This window comes from Vulpes vulpes, chromosome 4 (assembly GCF_048418805.1).
Source record: "Vulpes vulpes isolate BD-2025 chromosome 4, VulVul3, whole genome shotgun sequence".
NCBI lineage: Eukaryota > Metazoa > Chordata > Mammalia > Carnivora > Canidae > Vulpes > Vulpes vulpes.
In genome coordinates this window covers 53,577,278-53,599,191 of record NC_132783.1, presented here as the reverse complement: position 1 = coordinate 53,599,191, position 21,914 = coordinate 53,577,278, and the positions used below count along the sequence as shown (strand labels likewise).

The window sequence follows — 21,914 nt, the reverse complement described above, 5'->3', positions numbered from 1 at the left end:
TTTCTCCCCTTCTAATATTATTTTATTTTTTTGGGGGGGGAACTTTTTCAGATGGCAAGATTGTTTATACAGGCTATACAGTGTCTTGAGTTTTAACCTTTGGTATAAGAAGTACATATAGATATTTTAGTATTTTAAAAAATAATAGAAATGATCTAAACAACTCAACAGATATATAATAAGATCCTATCTTTAAGCCATTTGAAGTCAATTGTAAGAACTGAGATCCTCACTTTACAGAGGGTGACATTCTAAACATTCAACCTCTAATTTTTTCTAAAGATCATGAGTTTCTAAACAGTTAATGCCATCCTTGAAGATCTATCTAGAAATTACATTAAGTAATGAATAGATAGAAAAACGCATTAAAGGGAACTGAAGTATTTATTTTATTCTTGGCTTTCAACCACATCTGTTACTCTCATCTCAGTCACAGATTAGCAATAACAAATTTATCTTCTACATACTTTCACAATATGCTAAGAAGGGCTAAAAAGTCAGTCATGGAAATTGTAAGCTAAGCAGACATTTGGGTAAAAAGATGCCCTCTAATAAGATTACATACTTACAAGAGATTAAATAAAACACAGGGTAATGTTATCCATGCAGGCACATCTCTATTATTACACTAATCATACTGTCCATTACTGAACTCACCACTTATACTGTAATTGGTAGTGAACCTGCATCCTCACTAGCATGTGACCTCTTTAAAGCAGAGTTTGTGTCTTAATTACCTTAGTATCCCTGGTAATATAAAGTGTTTAATATATTCGACAACATCGTAAGTATGCTTTTCTTTCTAAAGATTTTATTTATTTATTCATGAGAGACATAGAGAGAGAGGCAAAAACACAGGCAGAGGGAGGAGAAGCAGGCTCCATGCAGGAGCCCATTGTGGGATTTGATCCCGGAACCCCAGGATTACATCCTGAGCTGAAGGCAGATGCTCAACTGCTGAGCCACCCAGGCGTCCCTGCTTTGCTGTTTTTTTAAATTTATTTATTTTAGAGAGATTAAGAGAGAGAGAGAGAGAGAGATTGAAAGCAGAGGGAGATGCTAAATGTGAGCCCCACACGAGACTTGATCTCAGGACCCTGAGATCACCACCTGAGTTAAAACAAAGAACCAGACAGTTAACTTCAGGTGCCCCTAAGTATGCTTTGTTTTAACAGGTAACACTAACACCTGGTAAATGAAAGCATGGATGATGAAAAAAACACTTATAGGGTCAGGATATTAAAGATGTTATTTGGGGATGTTGAGTAGTCCAGTGTTAAGATTCTTATATATACCTGCTATCAATGGCTTTACACAGCTATAATCATTAACTAGAGTTTAGATAAGTGTTTCCCTGAGTGTGTGCACCATTTATGTCAGATTTGCTTTCAGGAAGCTTGTTAAAATGTACTTACTTTCTCTGTCACACCCATATTGGGATTCAGTAAGTCTAGGGACAGAGGGCAGCAGAAATAAGCCGATTTAAAACATTAGTTCCCCAGGTAATTCTCATGCACATAAAGTAGGAGAAGCATTGGTCACTCTGCTTAATGCAAATAGGGAACATGAGTTTAACTGGTATTTTGAGCTATTCTTTTACTCACCCACTTTTAATTCAATTTCTAGCCCCTTACTGTTCTAAAACAGAACTGAGCAAAACAGTCATGGCATCAGACAGCATGCATTCCATAAGGCTCTGCAATCTTCCCTGCTTCAGGCAGTCTTAACATTGGGGGTGGTTGGCATGAGTCATCATTACTAGAGACTCACAGAAATCCTTAGCCTGAGGTACTGAACTGGGTTTGGAAGAAGCAATTATGCATAGGAACAGGAAAGTTTTCTGCATAAGTGCCTAAATTCACAAGAGATCTATATGAACCTGGTCTTTGCCTTCAGGAGGGTCATAATCAAAGGCAGGAATAGGCTAGAAGTTAAGATTGCAGGGTAATCAATCAAATTATATTCTCAGAGCCAGGGAGCAGCATTCTTGAATGCAAATTCAAATTATTCCTCTTATATAGGCTTACTGATAAGGACTAACAATGCAAAATCATTCTGGAGGAAATTAGGCTAATTCAAGCTCAGGTTTCATTAACTTAACTCCCTAAGCAATTTTTAGCAATATAAAGATATATTTTCTTAATAGTTATTATATTATCGAGAAGCTTATTACGGAGTTTAGTAATAGCTAATATTCTTATTTAGAATATGACTGCTTAAGACTCTTAAGACTGATGTCATTATAAGAAAAACAAGTCCCCAACTTTACAGTTGGAAACCAAATCAAGTCTCCAAAAAGTGTACATTAGTTTTAGTCTGTTGCAAGCTTCAAGCATGTGGCCGTTTCCAGTAGGTTAATATAAAAAATTTCAGATCTATCCATAAACCACTGTCTCTTCCCTTGGGTTACTAATTTTTAGAAAAGGAATTCCTGGGACACCCCATCAAGTTCCCATTGTAGAACATTTCTCAGGACAGTAAAAGAAAAACAACGACACTGGTTTCTGTCACAATATACATATTCAGGAAACACCAGGCAAATAAACACTGAATTTTTGTCAACCTTATTTTCATCATTAAAACATGAACATTCAGTAAAATATTGGTGGTATGGTTTTTAAAACGGAAATTCCTTTTTGTCTAGATTTTTTAAGTCGTATAAAGTGTAATTACGACTTAATTTTTAAGATCCTTTTCACTAATGAAACCCTTTATGGTTTTCTTAAAGGAAGCATTTATATGGAATCAAATGGTACTGCATGTAAAGCGATGAAAGTTGAAGTATAATAACATGATTGGCAAAAGTAATTTTAAAAATCATAAAACGTGACCTTGGGCAAGTCTGAGACTTCCTCTGTGCTTCAGTTTTCTTATTGTGAAACTGGAGGACTAGACTCCAGTCATCACAAAAGTGACTTCCAGCTTTAACATTCCAAGATACATTATTCACTTATTTGTTCTCAAGAACTGGGTTGTTTTTTTTTTAGCAAGCCCCTTTGTTTAAATTTACCTTTCTCTGCTTTAGTATAAATCCTCCTCCCCACCCTCCACAATCCATACTACAATCATTTAACGAACAAAACAGAGCTGTGTGCTCAGTCATTCTTACAAAGCATTTTTTTATAAGGTGTCATTTGTATAATATATCTATCTAAAATTATTTATGGGGAAATTCTGACCCTAACATTTATATCCATGTATTATAATGTTCTTATGGGCAGAAAATCTTTGCCTACTTAGATCTGGACTCCAGAAGGGAGGGATCCGAACATGCATTTTTAAAAGGTCTTTAGCATATCAACATCATATAAGATGAGCTGAGAGCTTGCCACAGCTTCTCAACATTGCTAAGCAGCTGATTGATTTTTTAAAAAAATAAACCTGTTTGATACATTCTTTAGTTTCTGTTTGCCTTCAGATGTCAGAGATAGTTTCTCATATTTATTTTCATTCAAGGAAGGAAATAACTGAACACAACATTACCAAAGGAAAAGCATAAGACATTAGGCACAAATGTCAGTGAAAGCAGCAGTGTAACATTCAAATTCTTCTGGTCTTGGGAAAGGACATCATGTACGGCGGGCTCTACACGTTTGCAGCACACGCTACTAAAATATGTCAAGTATTGGCAAAGTTGCAAGGTTTCACACTACTCAGTAAATACAGAACAGAATAAAGCGAAACAGAAAGGAAAGAATACTACCTTTGCAGAGGCATGATTTCACAGGCCATCCTTGTATAAATTTGCCAGGGACCCCTCACAAGTGCCTCTTCCACGCCAATGTGGTCGTCTTCTCACGGTGGCTAAGCTGGGCTTGGGGCGTGAGGCTGTACCTCACAGCTGGAACAGCAACTTGCTCTGCAGTTAGCCAGTGTACTGCTGCTCCCAGCCTCCAAACTTCTTCAAGCAATGCTATTTTATCGGCTGCCTCTCTACATTTACACTGCAGTCCACTTTGACCTTTTGTTCCAGGGAAGCAGCTGAAACATCCAGCCAATCACAGGAGCAGCTGCTGTAGTGCTTAAAGGCGCTGCTTCTTTTGCTCCCGGCTGCTGCTGCTCCTGCTCCTGCTCCTCCTCCTCCTGCTGCTGCTGCTTCTCAGTGGGCTTGCCTAATTCTGGTAACTCGAAACTTTCCTCTTAGCAAATCCACAGACAAGCTTGTCATTCTGGAGAGAGCAACCAATAACTGCAGCATGAGCAAAGAGTCCCTTACTTCTCAATGTTACAGGGGCTGCCAAGGAGGAAATCCATTTGTCAAGGAAAGACATTGCCTATGAGACTAAAGGTTTCAGTGACAGAAGGCAAGAGCTAAGCTCCATGCCCTCTCTTCCTTTAAAACAAAAACAAAAACCAAACAAACCACTGGCATTGGAAGGCATGGTACTTTTCTAGAAGGAAGGCATGCTTCTAGACCCTTGCCCTACCCACATTTATTTCCTGCTAATGTTTGTTTACACTGCAGTGGTTACTAGTCACTGGTGACATCACCCAAGGCACGTAGCTCACACTTCGGGGGAGAATACAAGTACTAAGATTGTCCAACTTCTCAAGGGATCAAAGTGTCTCCTCTCATGGAAGTTATTTCAACTTACTATCTCTGCATTTTGTCTTTATAAAAATGGAATGTGTTTATTTGCTTAATCATTTTCCTCTAAGGACATCAACAACATGTTTCGATTGGTATCTTATTTATGTTTTTATCTAGTGATTTATTTATCCATCTAGCTATTTATTTTTTGCAAGTAACACCAAATCAATTTTTCCATAAAGTTTGCTAAATGCCTGCTAATTATCTGGCCTTCTCTTGCAGTTTCTGCTTCAGTATGTAATACTTAGTGTTATTCTGAGGAACATAATTGCTAATCCATAGATTTCAAGTAGAAATGCATTTTTAAAAGATTTCTTTCACATCATGAGGACTACAAGGAGTTATAAGAAAGCCTAGAGCATCGCTTTTTATAGAAGAAAGGGCAGAGGAGCAGAGTCCATGGTGTTGAAAAACAGTGGGGGCTTAAAAGTCCAAAAACATAACTTCTTCCCCTGTTGTTTTTCCCAATTTTTTCACAGACCATTCTTAATTCTGAATTTAGAACACAAAGTCCCAGCATGTGTCCTTTTCTTCACTGTACCTGCTAATGAAAACATTTCATTGTCTGACTAAATCCTCTACCATATTTATGAAATGATTAGTCATCCTGAAACATGTGTTCAGATATTAAGATAGAATAATAACAACTAAAATCAGCCTTTTAAAACAGTAGAAGTCGACTTATGTCCAGAACTTTCTTTAATTGAAATTGTCTATGTATCCTTTTTTTTTAAATTTTATATTTGGAAATTCTGATTTGATTCTACAACTTAGTTCTGTATATTTGCCTAAGTTTATTTTTCGAAATGCCTTTACATCTTAACACTTCAATAAACCACTTGAGTTGGAAAATCAACTATTATATATCATAACATCTACTTTATTGACGAGTACACTAGGTACTAGAAAATTAAGTAATTTGTCCAAATTTACATAGGAAGTCAGCGGTAGAACAGAAACTGTATTCAGAGCTTCTTGGGTCCGCTCCAGAATTTTGCCACATCACAGTGTTCACTCTATTCTATACGTATATGAGTTTTTAAATATTTTATCAGATCTTATAGGTTGGGAAATACAGTTGGCCCTTGAACAGCATGGGTTTGAACTGTGCAGGTCTACTCACAGAGTTTTTTTCAATACATACAGTACACGGCTATAAATGTATTTTCTCTTCCTACTGATCTTAACATTTTTTCTGTAGCTCACTTTATTATATGAATACACTGTGTACTACATATAACATATATACATATAATATACAAAGGCTGTTAGTCGACTATTCATGTTCCAGTCCACAGTGGGCCATTAGTAGTTAAGTTGTACATGCATATTTGCACAGGGGGCTGGTGTGTCTAACCTTCATTGTTCGAGGGCCAACTGTAGTTAATTCAAATGATAGAAGTAATATTTTTCTTTTCTGAATTTTATGAACATGTCAATACTAAATGGCTAAACTAAGTTCAACAATAAAGGGCCCACATTATAAAAATATGCTAAATCAAACTACAATTTACATTTGATATATACTAAATATAAAATATTGATGGACAGGGGCATTCAAATTTTAACATCTGATTCAACTTATGTTTCGTGATAAATTAAGTCTATGAGTGAGAGATGTCAACAGTTATTTTAAAAAATTACCAAATGCTGGAACTCAGTAATTATATGCCTTTTCAAGTTTCTATCATTTATTTATAACAATTCCTCCTCCTTTGAAAATTTGGGTTTTTTCCTGGGCATTACTTGATGATCATTTAGGAATCTGGACCTGGGCTGCAGCTCTTCCTGTCTACCACATCCACCGCCAGAATCCTCGATGAAGTATATACCTTTGTTACTTCTGTTCCCTCCATCCTCATGTCAGTTCCTCAGTCAGCCAGCAGGAGCACTATTTCCTGAATTCAGCCAGTTCTAACTCCTCAAACACGGATACCCTGACTGCATTTGCTCCACACTTAGCCCCTTCCCAGCATCACTTAACCCCCACGCTTCTGCCTCCCCCATTCCTCCTCCTCTCCCTCAGCCCTCTCTTCAGTAACAACTGTTCTTCTGTCTCCAGAGGATAACCTGCACCTAAACCAACTGGCATGCAGCTTTAAAAAAGGCACATTCCTGGCTCTCCTAGCATTTAGTTATTTCTAAAACGGGTTCACGGGCTTCCTCCGCTTCTTCACCCTTTCTAAATCCTGCCAGCTGGGTTCTCTACTGCCAGACTGCTAAACATTGCAAAAGAAAGTCACAGAACTCTGGCAACTAGTGATACTAAAAATTCATGCTATTTAACCTCAGCATGAACCTCAAGACTGTGTGGCAATCTTTTTAGTTATCTTTAAATGATTTCTCAGGGCATTCCCATAGAAACTGCTGCAAATCTTCAGTGCCACAAATCTGAACCTCTCTCAGCAACTCGTTACCTTGCCCCTTAAATTTATTGAGAAAGCCAAGATCATCAAATATGAGTGAGCACCTTTGGTCTTTGTTACACTTAAGGGTTTAAGTGCACCCCTGCTCCATATATACATATATATATATATCACATACATCTTGCCCTCTTCTATTTGACTTCTTCCTAGTCTAGAAGAAAAGCTCTCACTCACAGGACTCCAATTTCTTATCTACCTTTTGGATCTCATCATTTCCTCCTTTCTCTGGAAGAAGCCTGATCTCTCCTAGATCTTAAATCTGCCCCCTTCCCGTAGGCACCTGAGTAAGTGTCCCCCAGTGGCCCTACACTCTGGTGCTGCAGTGATGTCTCCCCTCCTTCCCACTGACAGACTTCCCCAAAGTTGACCTCTACTGTTCCCACTTCCGCAGAAAGACCTCACCACTTTTCTGAAACTGCTTTAAGGCCATCAATGCTCTTTTCACTGTTAAATTTCAATGCCTTTTCTTGGAGTCTTTTCTACTCTTAACTTTTCTGAAACACCCACCTTCAGTTTTCTGCAAGTCTTTGGCTCCCTATAATCTTTTCGGGGATTTCCTGAAATGTCTCTGATTACTCCATCCTCCTTTGTCTTTCTTCCTCTCTTACCCCCTCCCCACCTTGCCTTCTCAGCCCAGCACCATTCAGTACAGACATATTGTTAGGGCTTAATAATATGTGCTCTGGAATTAATGCTCTTCTGGAATGGATCCTACCTCTACCACAGATGAGCAGTGTAAACTTGGGCGGGTTGTATGCAAAGCTCTGAAGTTGCTCTGAGGAATAAATGAGATCATGTGCATAAAACCTGAAGAATACTGCCTGGCAAATAGTTAAGTGTTAAGACATTATTAGTATTATTATCCCAATCAACACTTTCAAAGCCTCATATTATCTGATCTTCACATTTCTCCTCCTCTTGGCCCTCTTGTTAATGATGTTGTTATTCTCTTTGTGAATCAGATTCAAAGCATGAGTCATCTTTACTTCTCCTCCCTTGCTTCTCCTTAACTAAAGCTGTTGACTGTCCTGTCTCCTTAATCAGCTGGCCTTGGTCAACTGCAATAGGATGATCCTTCTGCCTCCATTCAACCTACCTCCAACACATACATTTCACTATCAGAGTGAGTTTCCTATTGTGATTATGATCTACTTACTCACACTCACTCTTCTGCCTAAAACCTTCATTAGCTCCCACCATCTCTTCAATGAACCCTGATTCTTAAATATGATGAGTAAGACTTTCTACCAATGAATCCCAATTGAATCCTCCAGTTTACCTGCTTGTATTTCCTAAAGAAATCACTCTAGATGAACCTGGACTCTATTTTTGAATCTCCTCTAGATTTTTCTACCCCAAACATTTGTTCATGCTGTTCCCTCTGGACTATTTTCCCATTCCACTTTCTTCTGCAAAATTCTATGCATATGTCAGTCAGGCTTCAGTCAGAAGAAATCTCTTTCTCCTTTTAAGTCCTACAGCCCTTTGCAGCTCTAATGATATTTATCTTTCCCCCCCCCCCCACACTTTTATTATTATTTGAATCTAAATGTTATTTCCCTATTGTAATATAAAATCTCCAGGATAAGAACTCCATCTCTCTTCTAGCAACTACACAGAATAGACACTTAATAAATGATGAATGAATGAATTGATGTGATGAGTCACTCTTCCAGAAATGGAAGCATAGCTCCTTTAGATTTTAGTTTATTAAGCAGTATTTCCAGCCTATATCCCACTGTAGGCCTACACTTAAAGTGAAGTAGGTGCCTCATGCAGGTTCAGAAAAAGAATGATAACCAATTACTGATGAAAGAAGTAAATCACTGAGTTTACATACTGATGTACAGTCACAGGTACAAAGTAAGATTCCATCCAAAACTTTTGAAAGCTTTTAAGTATTTTACATTATCTAGTTTTTCCTGGACTATTTCCTTTTCTACACTTAAGCTGGCTTGCAGACTTCTAATTTTCTTACATAATTTCTTCAGCAAATTCCAAGTGTTTGGTAATATGTGTGCTTGCCCTTGTGCTATCAAAAGCAACAATTGCTCCAAAAATGATGTGGCTTCATTTATTTCAATTTCAACATCAATTTGAAACAAAGAACCAAGAACATTTCTTGGCCACATTATTTTGCTTTCCTATATTATTTTAAAATCAGACTGATTTATTTCCTAAGAGAAAATGACATATTAAAACAATTTCTTTCTTACAAGGTTGGTACAAGGTGCTTTTGAGGCAAAGTTTCTTCCTCATATTTTTACCAACCTTTGTAAAATGCACTAAGAAGCAACGACTTTTACAAGAGAGTCACACAGTATTCATAAACGGTGATAACTAAATCAGAGTTTTTCATAATCATAAAATTTAAAATTTTTTAGGGTACATATTTTTAGGGCACATATAGACATTTTGGTATTGCTGCACAGGATCCTGATTAAACCTGCTCTCTGACAATCTGTGTTAGAATGCTAGTGAATTCCAGGTGTCAGAGAACATTAGCCTCATCCAACAACAGCAAATGCCCCAAAAAGGGGGGGGGGAGGAGTAGGAACTAGAGAGGTGGTATATGTAAGGCAACTAGCATTTCTTAAGAATCTATGTTGTGCTCATTTTAATAGATGTGGAAATGAAGAAGTTAATTCACTCGAATACTTAGCTTAGTAAGTGGCTGACATGAAGCTAGCTAGCATCTGAATGTTGTAGCATTTCCACTATATAATATAGCTCTTACAGATAATAAAGTATTATGATTACCTGTTGATATTATATATTATCAATAAGCCACAGGAAATAAAGAATCCTTTCTTTTCTTTTGGTCTGAGGCTTATATTGAGGTGTGTGTGTGTTGTGTGTGTGTGCGCATGTGTAGTGGTAGCAGTCAGTTGTACTTGCAATGGGGGAAGGAAGTGGTTGGGGTGGGCTGTTGAGGGAAAGAGGAAGATAGAAAAAGATGGAAAAATTAAGCTTTGGGTGGCTTTTTTTTTTAAAGATTATTTATTTATTTATTCATAGAGACACACACAGAGAGAGAGACACAGGCAGAGGGAGAAACAGGCACCATGCGGGGAGCCTGACATGGGACTTGATCCAGGGTCTCCAGGATCACGCCTTAGGCTGCAGGCGGCGCTAAACTGCTGCACCACCAAGGCTGCCCTGGGTGGCATTTTTAAGTGTATTCCTCTTAAGAAATGAATATATGGAAATGACAGATGGGCTGTCAGTTGTTTTTATGTAAAAAAAACAAACAAACCCTACAGTATTTAAGAATAATTACTAAAACCTCACAATAGATTTATTTTAGAAATCAAAACAGTGACACTCAGAATAGGCTCAATGCAAGTGGAACAGGGAATTTCTAGGGAATTTCTAGTTAGGTGAACTATTTCCTTCTGTAACAACAGAAATCAACCTGCTTGCATAACTTAAGGTTAAATAAAAAAAATAAGAAAATCAACAATTGTTTTCTCATTTATTAGACTTATCTATAGTAGAGAATTGCTGAAAAAAAAAAAAAGTCCTGTGGGGATAGAAATTATATAATTGGTTTTCTAAAGATACTTTATAAATTCCAGTGGCAGATCATGCTTTTAAAATTGTGGCTGGCTTATTTTATTAAACTATATTGGACCAGCCTTGCTGGACCTCAAATGGCTCAGAGGGTTCAGGTGCTAAAATCCTAGAATGGTGGTGGTGGTGCATGTGTGGTGGCAAGGAGAACACCGCTTTCACAATGAGGCATGGTTTCCAGGCCTCGACACCTGGAGATACAATATTCAGGCTGTCCCCCTGACAGCTTTGACTTTACAAACTGGTTCCAACATTCCTAATATAGGAAATAAAATTTAGAACATTCACCAAGAAGACTGTGTAATGATTTCAAATCAAAAGACAAGTGTTTATATTTCATAATACATGAATACACAGTTCTATAGAAATTCATACAGAAGCTTTCTCTATTTTTTTCTAAAAAAAAAAGTAAATTTCTTGTATCAACTGAGGGACTGAAATTTCTCCATAAAAAGTGGCTAAAAATAAATTCTTTGAGACAACTTACGTAATTGTTCCCCAACTTTCTGGGACAGAGAAAAATCCACATTTTTGCCAGATGGAATCTCAGTTAGTGATCACTGCCAATAAATAAGTGCTTGAGCACATTTTCCTGGAATGGGACTCTGTGGGCATGACTTTCACCAAATGTCCCTTGGGAGTCCAGATAATAGTGTTTCTGTTCTTATAAAATAAGTCATGTCCCATACAACAGCTGCGGCCACACCTGAGATCAGCCGCCTTAAATTGTCCCAGTGAACTTTCACCCTGTTAAGTGATATTTCCTGGCAGAGGAGAAACAGGTTTCAACAGAGCTTCCTTAGAGAAATGTCAAAGTTGTTCAGTGTGATATGGTAACCAACAGTCTAATTCTGTATCCATATATCGTAAAATAAACCTCATACGTCTGAGACTCGAAATACTGAGCACAAGCACAAAAATCTCTCCATGTCAATACACTGGCTGATAATATTTATTTACTTCAACACAAAGCATTGTGCTTTGCTTTGAAGCAATCCAATAAATAAATAAGTGAAAATATATTTAAAAACAAAGTTAGAGGAAGTAGCGATTATTTGTGCTGCCAAGAATGGTCACATAAAAATAAGGATCACAATCATGGTGCCTTAAAGTATCCAACTCCCTTATTTTTTTTTAAAGTACTTTCAGAGAATTGAACTCATTGCATTATTTGTGCATTATATTTCCTTTTTGTAATGCTATTCGTATGTAGAGTATTAGAATTCACTATGAAACAAAAAACTTTATTTCTCATTGAATTTTAGTGAGAAGATACATAAATTGAAAAAAAGAAATTTCATACAAATTAGGAAATAAGCAGATGTATGCATAAATTACTAAGTAAAGCTAACAAAACCAACGATCCCCTCCATAGGCAATGCAATTGATTCACTATTTAAAGAGATAAAGAAAATGCATTGAAAAATAAATTATAATTCCTCATTAACTTTCTAAAATATTACTTCAGGAAGACAACTCTCAAACACTAATCAATCTAAGTGTAAAAGTCTAGAAACAGCCTAGTAAGATATATATTTTGAATAAATATAAGTACTTCTGGAAATAATATCATCTTAGATTTTAAATCACTCTATAAGAAACAAATAGTATAGAATTTGGCCAAAACAAGCAATAACTGAATGGATTGTCACTAAGTGTAAATGAGATAATATTATCTCTTTCTTCTTTTTCTGTCCATTAGTCCATGACCAATGCCTATTCTTTTTCATGCTCCCCAACCTCCACCCATTAAAATTTTTATTACTTGGGATCCCTGGGTGGCGCAGTGGTTTGGCGCCTGCCTTTGGCCCAGGGCACGATCCTGGAGACCTGGGATCGAATCCCACGTCAGGCTCCCGGTGCATGGAGCCTGCTTCTCCCTCTGCCTATGTCTCTGCTTCTCTCTCTCTCTGTGTGACTATCATAAATAAATAAAAAGAAGAACAAATTTCTAAAAAAAAAATAAAATAAAATAAATAAATAAAATAAAATAAAATATTTATTACTTAACCTTTGAATTAATGGCTTTTCTTAATAGGTTTTGCTGAATTTAGTCTTTTCCACCCTAAATCCAGATTGTATAGATTTGAAATTTCCAAAACACATCTTTAAAAATGTCAGGAAGCTCTGAAAGTTTTCCATAGCTTACAAAGTAAAATCCAAATTCTATACACACAGGGCCTTTCTACTATACTCCTCTGTTTTCACACTCATCACTTTCCTCGCCTTCACTGAAACTGGGGGTCTGGGCAAGTTGAACTGTCCTTACCTACTGTCCTGTCTGCTTCCTGCAGTTTTTATGTCAGGCATTTCCCTGAGCCTGGAATTCCCTCCTGGCCATATACCTACTGAAGCAAAGTTCAGTCTGCCTGGGTTTCTCAAATGCTGCCCCTTCTGATTTCTCCATTCAGGGGATTTATCCTGAATGACTGAAGCCATAATTGCCAAGTCCAAAAGGAGTTGTCACTCTACAGGACTTTTCTAAAATTTGACAATTACTACTTCTTCCTTGAAGCATTTGTCATCTTTGATTTAAAAGACAACAAAAACATTTTTCTTATTACAAATTACACAGAATATGTTTGCGTAACAAATTTATAAAATACAGGCAAAAGAGTAAAACACAATCCCATCACTTAATCAGTGTTCAATGCAACTATATATATTCCACTTTTTTCTATTTATGTATATAATATATAACATATATAATTATACATATAAAGATGGGACAATGTGAAGGTAATGTCGCTGAACTAACTGTACACTTAAAAATGCTGAAATGGTATATTTTGTGTATATTTTGCCACAATAAAAAAATAATGGATCATGTACTATATACTATTTTATAAATTTTATAGTAATATATTCATATGATATTTCTAATCCTCAAAAATATTTTTTTAAATTTATTTATTTATGATAGTCACAGAGAGAGAGAGAGAGGCAGGCAGAGACACAGGCAGAGGGAGAAGCAGGCTCCATGCACCAGGAGCCCGATGGGGGATTTGATCCCGGGTCTCCAGGATCGCGCCCTGGGCCAAAGGCAGGCACTAAACCGCTGCACCACCCAAGGATCCCCTCAAAAATATTTTCTATGCTTATCAGATTTTCATCCATGATGACGATACTTTTAATCATTTGGTTCAAGCAGTGACTGCCAGATTTCTCCACTGTAAAAGGAGAAACAGTCTGTGAGATGATCATTTGAGATTATGAAAGTTTAGACTCCAGATACATTGTGAGCATCTACTTTGAAGGCAGAGACAATAGGATTTGCTGGTGAACTGACTGAGAAAAAGTAGAGAAATCTCAGATTTTTGGCTCAAGTAACAGGGTGAATAGTGACACAATTTACTGAGATGTGGAAAAACTTAGGTAGAATTGGGACTGCCTTTTTTCATACAGAAGTGTGATTGGGAGGCCCATTTTATATAAACTGAGTATGAGATATTTATTAGATATCTGAATGGACTTATCAGGAAGCCAATAAGTAAGACGAGCCTCATGGGCACATGAAACGTGCAGTTTCCTGGGACCCAAGCTGAGTTTAATTATCTAGTGGTGTCATTTTGAAATTTTTAAAAATTTTTAACAAAGGGGCTCCACTTTTTCACTTTCGATGGGGAGGCCATCCCAAAATTTAATGGGTGGTAGCACCAATTGGATATGGGAATTTGGAGTAAGATGGAGAGGTTGGAGGAAAACCAACCTTTGGAAGGTCTGGAAACAGTCTGGAAAAGAAAATAGATTTTGCAAATGAGACTAAAAAAGAGTATCCAATAAGACTAGAGGGAAAAGAGACTGTGGTATTGTAGAAGCAATGCGAAGACAGTTCTTCATAAAGGAGTTATCAGTTGGGTCAAATGCTGCTGAGCTACAGTAAGGTGAGGACAGTACACTTATCTTTGGATATGGCAAGATGGAGATTGTTAGTATCCTTAAAGGAACAATTTCAGTTCCTGTTGTGTGGGTTGAAGAGCAGGAGGAATGGATATGAAGACAGCAAGTATACATACTCCTTTATCAGAGATTTGCTCTAAAGGAGAAGAGAAATACTGTTTCTGGGGAAGGATTAAAAAAGTGTTGAGAGCTATGACAGTGTGTTTCTACCTTGTGGGAACAATCTAGAAGAAAGAAATTGATGTCATAGAGGAGGAAGCTGATTATTGGAACACAGTCCTTGAGTCAATGAAAGGGAATGGGATTGGGCAGCCCAGGTGGCTCAGCGGTTTAGCGCTGCCTTCAGCCCAGGGTGTGATCCTGGAGACCTGGGATCGAGTCCCACGTCAGGCTCCCTGCATTGAGTCTGCTTTTTTTTTTTTTTTTTTTGGAGCCTGCTTCTCCCTCTGCCTGTTTCTGCCTCTCTCTTTCTGTGTCTCTCATGAATAAATAAAATCTTAAAAAAAAAAAAAGAAAAGGAATGGGATTCAGAGTATAAGTACAAGGGCTGACCCCAGATAGGTGCAAGTTTAGTTCATTCATTGTGATAGGAAAGCAGGCAGAGGTGCAGGTACAAATATGAATACCTTTGTAGATTAGGGAGGTAGGAGGGTAACATCAGTCTTTTGTGATTGTTGTGTGAAATATGATAAAACCTTTGGATTGTGCTATATTTTGTAGCTCTAAGCCATGTCCGTTTCTCTAATGAACTGAGGTTCATGTTTTCAGAAAACAAAGGTGGTGGTGAAAGAAGAGAGGAGCTAGGATGCTAACTTAATTTTATTTTTGTTTTTCTAAAATCAGGTTCAGATTTTTTTATAAGGAGACCAAAAAGACAATTCAATGGGAAAAGAATAGGCCTTGTAGCCAATGGTGCTGGGACAATAGGATACCCACATGCAAAAGATTGAAGTTGGACTGGTACCTCACACCACTTACAAAAATCAACTCAAAATGTACCATATACTTAATCTTAACTATAAAACTCTTAGAAGAAAACATAAACATAAACCTTTATGACTTTGGATTAAGCAATGGTTTCTGAGATAAGACATCAAAATCATAAACAACTAAAGAAAAACTGAACGATCAAAATTAAAAACTTCTGTGCCTCAGAGAATATTATCAAAAAAGTGGAAAGATAACCCTCAGAATATGAGAAAATATCTGAAAAATCATATATTTGGTAATAGATAGTATCTGGAATATATAACTAACACTTTCAACTAGTAAAAAGACAACCTAATTTTAAAAACAGGCAGAGTATTTGAATTGCCATTTCTCCAAAGAAGATACACAAATAAATGTCTGACACATGGAAAGATATTCATCATTAGTTCTTAGGGAAATGCAAACCAAAACCACAATGAGACACCATTCTATACTCAGCAGAATGGTGGTGATAGAATAGACACTAGCAAGTGCTGTAAAGATGCAGAGAAACTGGAAATATATATTGTCAGTGGGAATATAAAATGAAGCAGCCACTTTGAGAAACAGTTTATGAGTTCCTGAAAAAGTTAAACATAGGTTACTATATGAACCAGCAACTCTACCCCAAGTATATACACAAGAGAACTGATAACATGTGTTCATAGAAAGACTTGTACACAAATGTTCATCTTAGCATTATTCATAATAGCCCCAAAGTCCAAGCAACCCAAGTGTCCCTCAACTGATGAATAAACAAAATATGGTATCTACATACAGTAGAATATTATTCAGCCTCAAAAAAGGCATGAAATATGGCCACACTATAATATGGATGAACCTTCAAAACATGTCTTAAGTGAAATAAGGCAGAGGCAGAAGGACATATATTATATGATGGCATTTATATGCAATGGCAAGGGTTGGAGCTTCATAGGGATAAATTGTCACTGACCATCAACAAAGAGGAACAAGGGCACTCCAGGTAAAAGGGATAATGTTAGTAAAGATGCAGAGATGTGAAACTACTATGGCATATTTAAAATACTGTGGTTGCAATATAGCCTGAGCATAGGATAAAGAACTGTGGAAAAGTAGGTAAGGTAAGTAGATTCAGCCAGATTTTTAAAGAACTTGAATACCTTGAACTTTATTTAATGAGAAGTCCTCTTAGCTTAGATAGCACATCTATAATGCCACTTCTAAACCTCTTGTAATATTTATTTTGTTACCTATGTATAAATTTGTCTCAATGGTTTGGCAGACCCCTAAAGATTAGAGAGCATGCCTTAGTTCTCTCTGGCTTTGCAGGGTCCAGTGCAAAATGTGTGGTACATAGAATGTGCCCACTAGGAGTTTGTTGACTTTGAATTACCAAAATAAATTCGGTTATAGCCATAGCTGTCCACCTAAACTTTGGTGACTTAGAGGCTACCAAAAATTATCTGCAAATATGACAATAAATTTTCTTACTGTTATCTAACTTCTCTTTTATCAACCATTTATGCTGTAAACAAACTTTGAAAAAAAAACTTTTTAAGCTGAAGTTTGGATCCCAGGGAAATGTTAGCATTTGAATAGAGTAATTGTATTGAGTGGCAGATTTTGGTGAATGGGTAGATAACTATTTGTTCTTTAATAATCAAAATACTTAGAGAAATATCAGAGACTTTCATTTTAAACCACAAGAATAAAAGGAGATAGAAGTTAAACACTGGAAAATATTTATAATAGATACTCAGTTTATATGAAATAGTTCATCTGAGAAGACCTTGTAATATTTATTGTGGGATCCAGCGGTGATTAAGAATAGATTAGAAAACTATCTGTGGAGATAGAATTAGGTATTTTTTCTAACCCAGTCTGGGACCTTGGGGACTTTAACAAACCTACTTTTCCATAAACCTTTGTTAGGAAGGCCAGAGAGTGGGAACACCTCAGAAAGTGGTAGCTGTTGGGGAAGTGAGTGGTGATGCTTACCATTGTGCTTTTCACAAGGTGGTTGCTAACTCTCCTTTCTTCATATGGGAGCTACTGCAGTAGAGCCTGCAAGGCCAGCAATACAGTTCTAATATTTGGTAATTTTTCAAACAGTGTGATTAGGAATCTTGTAGCTAAGAATTCTAATTCCATTGCATGTTCACTTGTCAGTTCAAGATTCTGAAACTTGGCTCCAAGTAACAGAGTGAGAGACCTACAGGGAACACACATGTTCAGAAATAACTGGAGTGTCCTTTATGAAGTACAAACATGGGATGGTTATGACTACTTTCTGTTGCTGGCTGGACTTCAGAAATGAAGAAGGTCCTATTTAATTTCAGGACTTAATAGATTAGGATGCTTGAAGGACAATGGGTACAGTTAAAATTGTTGAATATTGTTTCATTACTAATAGCATTTAAAGCTTGAATCTTAGAAGTATACTATTGTTATAGGAGGCTAAAATATTAAGTGTTGTTTGGCAAACATCCAAGGCACACATTTTCTGCCACAGGTACAGAGAGGTGCAGAGACTGGTTATGAATCTCATAAAACAATGGATTTCTCCTCTATAAATAAGCAACATGTACTGATATAGGGACAATATCAGGGTCAGAGCCATCTGTGGCCCACAGATTAAGTGGGGAAGATAAGAGAGCAGTTTTTTTTTAAAATTTTTGATTTATTTATGATAGTCACAGAGAGAGAGAGAGAGGCAGAGACACAGGCAGAGGGAGAAGCAGGCTCCATGCACCGGGAGCCTGATGTGGGATTCGATCCCGGGTCTCCAGGATCGCGCCCTGGGCCAAAGGCAGGCGCCAAACCGCTGCGCCACCCAGGGATCCCCAAGAGAGCAGTTTTGACTTGTGTGATATCTCTCTAAGGATAGGGTACAAGGTTCCCCTGGGTGAGTACTTTCCAAAAACCCGAAGAGAGAAAACTCACACATAAAATTCTTTCAGAATCAGACCTCAACTTGTGAGAGGTATAGGTCAGCTAGATGAAGAGAATGGGATAGCACATATTATTATATGTGCTCAAACTGAGAACATATAATAATAATATCACAATAATGGCTAAGGCAGTGGCAACAAACTAAAGGCCTGTTAGGTAGGTAAGGTTGTGGATGCAAAAAATACCCAGAAGACAACTCACTCTCTACCAGGCAGTCACAAGCAGGTTGAAGAGAAAAGTAGAAATACACAAGAGGGTAAAGAAACTCAAGAGAGAAGACAGGCAGGAAGTAATTGTAAAATAATCAAGACATATTGATTTTAGCCTGTCAACAAAATATGTAATCTTGGATAATTTGCCTAACCAAGAAATATTTATGAAATGAATAATCTTTTCAGAATCATGATTTCTTCATCCAAAGATACTTTTCAGATATAAAAAATCCTTTTAGAGCTACTCAACAAAACTGTGATATAGACAAAATACGTTACATGCATGGTTATTACATTTTTTCCAGCATTATTGAAGTACCATTGACAAATACCAAATTGCATATATTAAGGTATAAAATGTGATGATTCACGTACACATTGTGAAATGATTACCACAATTAGGCAAATTAACACTTCCATCACCTCACATAGTTATGACTTTGTTTTTGTCAACTTTTTTAGCAACTTTAAGCATACAATATAGTATTATTAAATACATTCATCATATTGTACTTATATCCCCAGGACTTATTCACCTTATAACTGAAAGTTTGTAGCCCCTGACCAACATCTTTCCATTTCCCCCCTGCCTGTAGCTCCTGGTGACCACTGTTATACTCCTTGCTTGAGTTCAACTTTTTTAGAGTCCATATATAAGTGAGATCACACAGTATTTGTCTTTATCTGGCTTATTTCACTTAACATAATGTCTCCCAGGTTCATCCATGTTGTTGGAAGTGGCAAATTTCCCTCTTGTGTGTGTATACATTACACTGTATACATTGGAAGAAGTACACATATATACACACATACACTGTATATAGACAAAATGGAATATTACTTCCACCACATTTTCTTTATCCCTTTATCCAATGATATATACTTAGATGGTTCCATATCTTTGCTATTATAAATAATGCTGCATTAAACACGAGAATGTAAATATCTCTTGAGATACTGATTTCATTTCTTTGGCCATGTACCCAGAAGTGGAATAGCTGGATTGCATGGTAGTTCAATTTTTAAGTTTTGAGGGACCTCCACACTATTTTCCATAATGGCTGTATCAATTTACATTCTTACCAGCCCAGTGTACAAAAGTTCCATTTTCTCCATATCCTCACCAATACTTATTTCATCTTTTTGATAAAAGCCAATCTAACAGATATGAAGTGATAGCTCATTGTGGTTTTATTTTACATTTCACTGATGATTAGTGATTGTGAGCACATTTTCATATATCTGCTTGAAATTCCTGTATCTTCTTTGAAAAAAAATATCTATTCAACCTCTTTGCCCAAGTTTTTTTTTTTTCTTTTTAAATTTCCATCACCCATTGAACCCATCTCTCCTACCCCCCTCCCCTTTCCAGTAACCAGTTTGTTCTCTGTAGTTCTATTTTTTGGTTTGCCTCTCATTTTCCCCCACTACGTTTCATCTGTTTAGTTTCTTAAATTCCACATATAAGTGAAATCATATGGTATTTGTCCTTCTCTGATTTATTTCACTTAGCATAATGCTTTCTAGCTCCATCCACATCATCGCAAATGACAAGATTTCATTCATTTTATGGCTAAGTAATACTCCATTCATCAGTCCATGGGACACTTGGATTTTTCCATAATCTGGTTATTGTTGATAATGCTGCTATAAACATCAGAGTGAATCGGGTAGTTCTATTTTTAACTTTTGGAGGAACCTCCATACTGTTTTCCAGAGTAGCTACACCAGCTTGCATTCCCACCAACTGTGTAAGAGAGCTCCCCTTTCTCCCCAACCTTGCCAACACCTGTTGTTTGCTATGTTGTTAATTTTAGCCATTCTGACTGATGTGAGGTGATATTTCACTGTAGTTTTGATTTGTATTCTCTGGATGATGAGTGATGTTGGGCATCATTTCTGTAGTCCATCTGTATGTCTTCTTTGGAAAAATGTCTATTCATATCTTCTGCCTATTTCTCAACTGGATTATTTGTTTTTCAGGTGTTGAGGTTCATAAGTTCTTTATATATTTTGGATACTAACCCTTTATCAGGTATGTCGTTTGCAAATATGTCCTCCCATTCCAAAGCATACCTTTTAGTTTTGTTAATTATTTCCTTCACTATGTAGAAGGTTTTCATCTTGATGAAGTCCTGATATTTATTTTTGCTTTTTGTTTCCCTTGCTTCTGGAGACATGTTTAGTAAGAAGTTATTATGGCTGAATTAAAGAGGTTGCTGTCAGTGTTCTCTAGGATTTTGATGGTTTCCTGTCCAAATTTAGGTCTTTCAGCTGTTTTGAATTTATTTGTGCATATTATGTAAGAAAGTGGTCCAATTTCATTCTTCTGCATGTTGTTGTCCAATACTATCTGTTGAAGAGATTTTTTTCTATTGGGTATTTTCTCCTGCTCTAAGATTAGTTTGCCAAATTGTTGTGGGTTCCTTTTTTGGTTTTCTATTCCATTTTGTTGATCTATGTGTCTGTTTTTGTGCCAGTACTATATTGTTTTGATTACTACAGTTTTGTAATATAACTTGAAGTCAGAATTGTGATGCCTCCAGCTCTGCTTTTCCTTTTTCAATGTTGCTTTGACCATCTGGGATCTTTTGTAGTTCCATACAAATTTAGGACTGTTTGTTCTAGCTCTGTCTTTGCTCAATTCTTAATTGAGCTTTTTATTTGTTTGCTTTGGAGCTGTAGGAGTTCCTTACGCATCTGAATATTAACCCATTATCAGGTAACAGACTGCAAATATTTTCTTCCATTCCAGAAAAGACTGCCTTTTCATTTTGTTGATGGTTACCTTTGCTATGCAGAAGCAATTTGATAGAGGCCCACTTACTGGTTTTTGTTGTTGTTGTTTCCTGTGCTTTTAGTGTTTATTAAAAAAAAAAAATCACTGCCAAAAGCAATGTCAAGGAGATTTTTTTCCAATATTTTTTCCTACGAGTTTTATAGTTTCAGGTCTTCAGATCTTTGTTTAGATCTTTAATCCATTTTGAGCTAATTTTTGAATATGGTGTAAGATAGGAGCCAAGTTCATTCTTTTGCATGTGGATATTCAGTTTTCCTAACAATTTATTGAAGCAACTATCCTTTCACCACTTGTAGCCTTGGTGTTCTTGTCAAATTGTATTTGTGTGAGCTTATCTCTGAGTTCTCTATTCTATTAGTATGTTTGTTTTTATGCCAATACCGTACTGTTTGATTACTCACAGCTTTATAATATGGTTTGAAATTAGGAAATGTGATGCCTTAAGCTTCATTCTTCCTAAGATTGTTTTGGCTATTTGGAGTCTTTTGTGTTTCCACATCAATTTTAGG

General features: G+C 36.7%; 1 protein-coding gene across 22 annotated transcripts in view; it reads right to left on the bottom strand.

Annotated features, from left to right (window-relative positions):
• FAM13A (family with sequence similarity 13 member A) overlaps positions 1 to 21,914 on the bottom strand; it is a 346,947-nt gene that overhangs the window by 99,400 nt on the left and 225,633 nt on the right. For 2 of the 22 annotated variants that reach the window (XM_025998094.2, XM_072755681.1), the window contains exon 1: positions 3,704 to 4,477. The exons of 18 other annotated variants lie outside the window; for them this stretch is intronic. In XM_025998094.2, the coding sequence (XP_025853879.1) occupies positions 3,704 to 3,732 (29 nt within the window). In that variant the 5' untranslated portion in view covers positions 3,733 to 4,477. Of the gene's footprint in view, positions 1 to 3,703; positions 4,478 to 21,914 lie in introns of those variants that run through there. 2 more of the 22 variants (XM_025998093.2, XM_072755680.1) reach the window with 2 other exon arrangements.